The sequence below is a fragment of the Pyxicephalus adspersus genome, chromosome 4 (genome assembly GCF_032062135.1).
Source record: "Pyxicephalus adspersus chromosome 4, UCB_Pads_2.0, whole genome shotgun sequence".
NCBI lineage: Eukaryota > Metazoa > Chordata > Amphibia > Anura > Pyxicephalidae > Pyxicephalus > Pyxicephalus adspersus.
Genome location: NC_092861.1, coordinates 153,075,711 through 153,083,505, shown reverse-complemented (window position 1 = coordinate 153,083,505; position 7,795 = coordinate 153,075,711). Strand labels below are relative to the sequence as shown.

At 44.5% G+C, this 7,795-nt stretch overlaps 1 protein-coding gene across 9 annotated transcripts in view; it reads right to left on the bottom strand.

Moving 5' to 3' along the window:
• The window catches only part of MDGA1 (MAM domain containing glycosylphosphatidylinositol anchor 1), a 133,427-nt gene extending 126,134 nt beyond the window's left edge, over positions 1-7,293 (bottom strand). For 3 of the 9 annotated variants that reach the window (XM_072410014.1, XM_072410015.1, XM_072410016.1), the window contains exon 1: positions 6,243-7,293. In XM_072410014.1, coding sequence (XP_072266115.1) covers positions 6,243-6,333 — 91 coding nt within the window. In that variant the 5' untranslated portion in view covers positions 6,334-7,293. The remainder of the gene's footprint in view (positions 1-6,242) is intronic. The other 6 variants (XM_072410010.1, XM_072410011.1, XM_072410007.1 and 3 more) reach the window with 3 other exon arrangements.
• Positions 7,294-7,795: the final 502 nt, after the last annotated feature.

The window sequence follows — 7,795 nt, the reverse complement described above, 5'->3', positions numbered from 1 at the left end:
TGTAAGCTCCTTCGAGGGGCAGTGATACAATTATGAGCTTTGTAAAGCGCTACGTAATATGTTGGCGCCATGTAAATGAATAATAAGAGTAATGGGCACACGTTTCCAAAATCACACCTTCTTAGAAATCCTAATTACCTGAACAGTACAAGCGGCACAACTCCCTATTAATAATCATGTATGGTGGGGTCAAGGTTTGAGAATGAGATATTCAGCGAGGTGTGCTGATGCTTGTATATGTATTAGAATATATTATTATATTATATATAAAATATTATTATATATAATATATATTATATTATATACATATCTTATCTTTTACATTTAATGCGGAGTGAAAACTGAGAATTTTCTAAACTGAGAGCAGAAACCTTTTTCTTTCAGACTACGTCCCTCTGTCTCTCTCCCGATCTCTCCGAGGCAGCAGGAAGGTCTGGGGGCCCCGGATTTCTGATTCCATTTCTATTATTTTAGCTGAGTGTTTAATCTAAAGTTTTAAACCACCTAAATAAAAAGCTTTTTCCACAAAGAATGAATTAAAGAAGCCCAGATCCCAGAAATTCCACATTAACCTGGCTGCAAAGTGTTTAACTATTTCAAAGTTTGAATCAAATTAGAAAGAAGGAAACAAAATATTTACAAAGCACTGCACATCCCCTTTATTATGAGGAAAATAAGTAAATGAAATCTTTCTCTGTATATAAATATATAAACACCCCAGACACTTTATTAGCTTTATCTGTCCAACTGCTTTGTAACCTAAATATCTAATCAGCCAATCACATGGCAGCAATGCTTTTAGGCACATAGACATTGTGAAGATGAAGGAACATGGGGAAGAAAAGTGATGGAAGTGACGGTGAATGTGCCATGATTGTCTGCTGGGATTTTCACCCACAACCATCTCTGGGGCTAACACAGAAAGGGCCAGAAAGGAAAGTTACCCAGTGAGGGGCAGTTCTCTGGGTGAAATGTTTTGCTGATGCCAGAGGTTAGAGGAGAATGGCGGATTGGAACTGATAGAAAAGCATTGAGCACTCACATACCCCCGAGGCCCGCAGAACATTTATGAATGCTTAGTACATCCAACCCTGGAGTGGAGTGGCTACAGGAACAGAAGCCCACGCCGGGGGCCACACCTGTCAGCTAAGAACAGACACCTGAGGCTATAATGCCAATGGGGTCACCAAGATTGGACAAGTGAAGTTTGGAAAAAGTTGGCTGATGTCTCGATTTCTCCGAAACATTCAGTTGGTGGGGTCAGAATTTGACATCTACAACATGAAAGCCTGGATCCATCCTGCCTGGTATCAGCGGTATAGGCTGGTGGCGGTGTAATGGTGTGGGGGTATATTTTTGGCACATTTTGGACCCTTTACTACCAACTGAGCATTGTTTGAATGCCACAACTTAACATAGTATTATTGCTGACCATGTCCATCCCTTTATATCCCACCTTCTATGTCTGCTATGCCAAGCAGGATAACGCGCCGTGCCACAAAGCTCAAATCATCTCAAACGGGTTTAATGACAATGGGGTCACCAGATCTCCAATGGCCGCTGCAGTCACCGGATCTCCAATGGCCGCCGCAGTCACCGGATCTCCAATGGCCGCCGCAGTCACCGGATCTCCAATGGCCGCCGCAGTCACCGGATCTCCATCCAATAGAGCACCAATGGGATGTGGTGCATGGGAGATTCCCATCATTTGTTCTAGCAGTGATATAATGCAGAAGTGGTAAATGTTACATTGTATAGGAATACGGATATATATAACCAAATCAATAAATAGAATAAATATTCTCCACCAGACCCCGCTCATCTCTCCATTGTTTCCTATTTATTATTCTATATCCCCCTTTATAGCTGGGTGTTCAATATTCTCTTTTTGTGACACGGCGTTCCCCTTCTCCTTTCTGGGGTGTCACTTTATTGGTGTTCTGATTTGGCTTTGTCACTTTTGTATTCCATCAGAATTCTATAATTCTGTGTTCAGGCATCAGGCAGAATGCTTGGTTACCCTCACACAAAGCGTTTCATTAATTTGCAGCTTCCTGGGATCTGTTGGGTTAATGATATTTCCATGTTTCTGGTAGGCTGGAGATGGATTTTGCCTAAATTTTTATTTTCACCTTCTCAGGTCCCGCAGCTGTGATGAGAGCAGTACACACAGCCAACACTAGAGGCGCTCTCTAGCTACCTTTAATTTTTCTGGCCAATCTGTGTCGAATATTTTGTCTAAAGCTGGCCCACTATCCCTCAGCTGTGACGAATGATCCAATAATCGTTCTATAATAAAAAATATTCCAGTTATCCTAATACACATTATACGCGACTACTTATTCTGGTAACTCTCCAACTTATAGTGACGTATATTTACCAGCATGCCGGAAAATGTGTGATATCAACTCAGACTCTATCATGTCACTGAGCTGATGGCATTGTATTTCTATTATAAAAAAGAAGTAAACTTGCTGCCCTCGCTATAAAGGTTCTAACATCCTAATCCTCTGGTTCTGTTCTTTTATAGTCACTGGCTGCATGCTTGTTGCTAATCAGTCTCTGCTAAATCCATTTATTTGGCATAAGAGCCTGACAACAAGTTTATATGCCAACCCAGCACAGGTTTCCTTTCAAGGCGGGCTCGTTTAAATTAAAAAGGTTTATGTTTTCCATGCACCCCGCTCCCTGTAATCTGGGAACCCCGCTTGTGATTCTGGTAAAGGATTCTCAGACACGCCCATTCTGTCTATTATAATATGTATCAGACAGAATAAACATTCCTGCTTGGAGAGAAAGAAAGTTATATAGATCCTCCAACCCACCGCCCTTCCCACATGTCGGGATCTTCCAGGAATTCCATGTGCATTGGTACAATTCCTAACATTTTATATATATAATGATAATATTGCAGTGAATGCACATGTGAATATTTGTGCTGATCCAGAATTTGCTCAGGAAAGTCATCAGGCTGCCCAATGGCGCCGGGCGTTTATTAGCGCTGGTGTGTGGTCAGCCTATGACATCATAATAAATATTAATAATCGTTGGGTATAATGACTATCAGTGCGGAGTGATTCTATAAATAGAGGAATATGGATTCAGTTATTATGGAATATATCACTTCCGGATCACGCGGGGTGACGCAGAGGATTGGCAGCCTTTTTATGGTCACAGATTCTGAATGGCACAAACATTATTATTATTATTATTATTAATAACGATTCGCTCTATAAGCTGAATGGAAATTATTTATAAATAAACTGTTGGTTTGATCTATAATAACAATAATATTCCTAAATCTAAATAAATAAAAAATGGCTATAATTAGTGAAAAAAGTTGATGCTAAGACTGTATTCAAAGACGGTCTAAATATTATGAATAAATCCTCGTCCCCCTATCGTATATGGAATGGGGTTTAATGGCTGCATAGATGTGAAACATTCACACGGCATGGGTCATGTGTGGCCCCTTCAATGTCACCTAAGGCAGTCTCCTGTGTGGGCTCAGTACATCAGGCCCAAAGATTTGTACACCAAGCAAAGCATTATGACCAAGGCTTAAAGAGAACCTGCCAGTACAAGTTGAGCCAAGGTTCCCATCAAATACCAAAGAGACGCCAGTAGGTGTGCCAAATCGGAGCCCGCAGGTCACTGGTGGTGTCATGGAGCTCCTTCTGGGTCTTATATCATTTCCAGTTCTAGAAGGATAGAAGACGAAGGTGCGGCAGATAAAAGCTGTTTGACTCTTTATTACCCCAAGGACAGAGGAGCGCAGGGCGGCCCTGTTTAGGGAGATTGCAAAGTCTTTGGACAGAACTAATTTTCCAGTTACTCTGATGCCCTTTCCCCAAAATAAATGAGGCTTCTGGTGGGACAAATGGATGACATATCCAATAACTTAGGGAGTTCTGCTGAAAATGCCAATAGAGCTCAGAGTATGCAACCCTCCAGGGCCAACTTCACACAAAATGGGACCCTAGGCTAATGTGAGGGCTTCAACTTTCTGTAGCCCTGCATTCTGTAAATGGAAGCCTTGGAGAAGATGGGGGCAATTGCCCAGTTTGCCCCCTAAATTTGGCCATGCATAATATAAACCTTGCTGTTTCTTGCACCATAAACCACAAGCACCATTGTGCCACTCTTCTCATATGAATTTCTCTGAATCTCCTCAAACTTTATGTATGTGTGAATAGCACGTTGTCGGGTCCCCATGTACATTCTTCCATACAACCTACGCTTTTTGTAAAAGTCAACTCTCAGAAATCCATTAAGCTCTACCCTTGTAAAAAAATGAGGAAATATTTAGCATTTCATACCACTGAATATCTAACCTCTAGACACAGGTGAGTCAGCCAAACCAATCCAGACCTCTGATTAATCCAACGCAGCATTAATTTAAATCCCTTAAAGGTCATCTCCGCTCGCTGCGCTCTATCAGAGGGGTCCGGAGGGGCTGGAGATGCTGGAAGTGATACTCAGCAAGTGTCATGACTAAGACATATCACAGATGCCTCCATCAGATAATTCTATTTAATGTTTATTAAAGAACACGCATCGTACAGACTGTCAGCTCTGCGGGAGAGGACGCCTTGTACATGGCGCAGCTGATTTTCCTCTACTGTTTTTGCTATAAATAGAAATAAATACTTTGTGACAGATCTTGGAGGAAAAATACAAACAGTAACAATTATAAAAAGTCTGTATAGGATTTAAAACTGCACATCGCCTCTTCCTTATAGCTCCTTGTAGCTCTCTATAGATCCCCCCTGCAGTGCTGCGCTGCCTATATAATAAGCAGCCTTCCCCTATACATATTATTTATTACACATATACTGTACATTGTATGGATATAACTGCACTGCCATACAGCTGGGATGATGAGACTTTTCTATATGAGTTCTATACTATACAGCTACAACAAGCAATGAGATATAGCATGGAATCATTTCCTAAAATGTCATTCTCCTGTATATGTATATATGTCATGCCACTCTAAACTAAGATTCCTCTGCAACTTGTGCACATTGTGTTGGGATTTTGGCCATTATTTGTGCACTTTATGATATATTTATATTGCCATGCACCATTGACTTCCTACTGCTCTAATGTTCCTGTCCAGCCTGCATCTTCCTATAGCGCACTGTATAGTATATATGACCCTGCAATATGTTGCAGTCTGGCCAGGTGTCTGTTCCTCAGGTAGGTGCACAATCATTTCTATTCTCTTTTCCCCCTCAGCACATAAAGTTACTAACGTTTTCTTCAAGATTTCAGCCATGCCATGATACAGGTATTGGGCACAGCTCTAGCAGGATGCAGCTCTATAGTGTTGTGAAGGGCTTGCTGGACTTTGTAGTCCCACAACAGCTGGAGAGTCACAGCCAGCAAAACAATATATAGGTAATGAGGATTGTAGCTTGGAGAGATTACCTTAAATATGATTGTGTTATCTATGGATGTATTTGTGCTCATTGCTTTACATACAGTTATAATATTTGTTATAGGGAGCTGAGATCAGGACATGCAGAAATTCATTGAGACATCACTGGTCTGGTGGCTGGTTAGGTGAGGTTATCATAAGAGATGAATATTAATAATAAATCATTGATAATAGGATAATAGATTATAGGCTGATAGGATTCTCAATGACATCCATGTATATCTCACACAGCACACCTGTATATGTGAGGACTGAATCAGGATCATTGGAGTGTATCAGGGCATAGGGGCAGCCATGTGGGTTACCCAACCCCCTGAGAAGTGCCAGGCGGGTACAATCTCACCATATGTCGTATAGAAATACAAATGTACCAAATATAAAACTCATTATCAATACAAAGCTGTGCTATAGAAGTTCACAGATCATTGCAAGGAATAACAGCAAATCTATAGATATCTATCTACAGTTCTATACTCCATTCCTGGTAAATTGATTGCTGAATTCTCTGATCCATGAATCTATCTGCACTGGGTATAATACATAGAATGGGGGCAGAATAGAGAGATGGGCTCTGGGTGCCCAGTGGAAGCAGCTGGCAGTCCTGTCTGCCTGGCACAGCCACCACAATGCCCCCAGATCTGCAGTAAGCCAATAGGTGAGAGGTACAGGGTGCACATAAATGTACCCAGGGCAGGCTTCTTGTGGAGTCGTTTGAATGTGGCCCCTGGAGTGGCAGGGGTGGGATCTCCTTAGTGTGCCATCTGTCCTGGGTTTGCCCCCCCCCCCCTTACCCCCTTACCGTAGGCTTCTTGCCCCCTGCTGCGCCCAGGGAGGAGAGACAGGAAGAGGATCCACAACATCTCCATCCTTCCGACTCCCATCATTGCCATCCACACACATCCAGGCTGCCAGGGCAGTGCCACCCTCTCCGGTGCCAAGAGAAGAGCCCTATCATCCACAACCGATCACATCGCCCGCCGCAACTCCTCCTGAAAAGACTCCGGTGGCCCCTGGCAGGGTGTGCAGCCCCCGGGTGAGGGGGTGAGGGGGGTGGGATCAGCCAGGCTCCCTCCTGCCCTCTTAGTACATGTGATGCCCTGCTGATCGGGCGATGCCAGGCGCGGTGCCAAGTCTAGGAATCCAACAGGTGCCCCAGGATCACTCCAATGCCCATCCAGTGCCCCTCCTGGAGCTGGTGGAGTCCTGCCAGACCAACAAAGGGTTAATGGTGAACTACAATGAGAAGGGGGTATTATTAATTTGCCCCCCGGACCCCCTCCTGCCAATCCGTGCAATCCTGGCAGATGAAGCTAGAAAGGGTTAAAAATGAGTCCTGCAGAGGGGTGATAACCAGGGACCCCCCAGGGCCACCAGAGCTCCTCCTGGCGGTTGCCCCAACTCGGGGTGTCTTCTATGTACAAAGCTGCTGCTGCCAGACAAGAATGGAGATGATTCTGAGGTCTGTATGGTCCAGTCCTGGTAAGGGTTAAGGCTTAAGGGCCCCTCCTGGCCCCTCCAGATTCTCAGGTCCTGGAGAAGTTCCCTGCTGCTCTCAGCTCCTCTTCTCTTCTCTCTGAGCTCTTTGATTCCCCTCCAGTTTATATGAAAATACAGAGAACCAATTACATGCTGTCTGTATAGGAGGAGGCGAAGCTCTTCTGCCCAAATTTCCTGCCTCCCTCAGGACCAATTAGACAGAAGCCAGAGGATGGGCTGCAGATCTCCTCCTCCTCTCCATCTCTGGCTGGCTCAGTGTGCGCAAAGCTGCTGGAAGGTGCCATCCATCCCTCACCCAGGCAGGAAGGTGCCATCCATCCCTCACCCAGGCAGGAAGGTGCCATCCACCAGTCCCTCAGCACCCAGGCAGGAAGGTAACATCCAACCCCAGCACCCAGGCAGGAAGGTGCCAGTCCCTCAGCACCCAGGCAGGAAGGTGCCATCCAACCCTAGCAACCAGGCAAGAAGGTGCCAGTCCCTTCCAACCCCAGCACCCAAACAAGAAGTTGCTAGTCCCTCAGCATCCAGGCAAGAAGGTGCCAGTCTTATCCAACCTCTAGACCTTGGTAGGAAGATGCCATGCAACCCCTGGACTCTGGCAGGAAGATGCCAGGGATGGGGCACACAACACTGGGGAGAAGCAACGTGTGCAGAGCTGCAGCCAGACAGACAGAGGCAGAATGGAGCAATGTTCTGTACCCAGCCTGCTGCTGTATGGGAGATGCATGCATACATATATATGTGCTGGGTACATAGGGCACATATATATATATATATACATAGGGTACATAGGGCACATATATATATATATACATAGGGTACATAGGGCACAGCTGGACACACAACCCCTGCCCT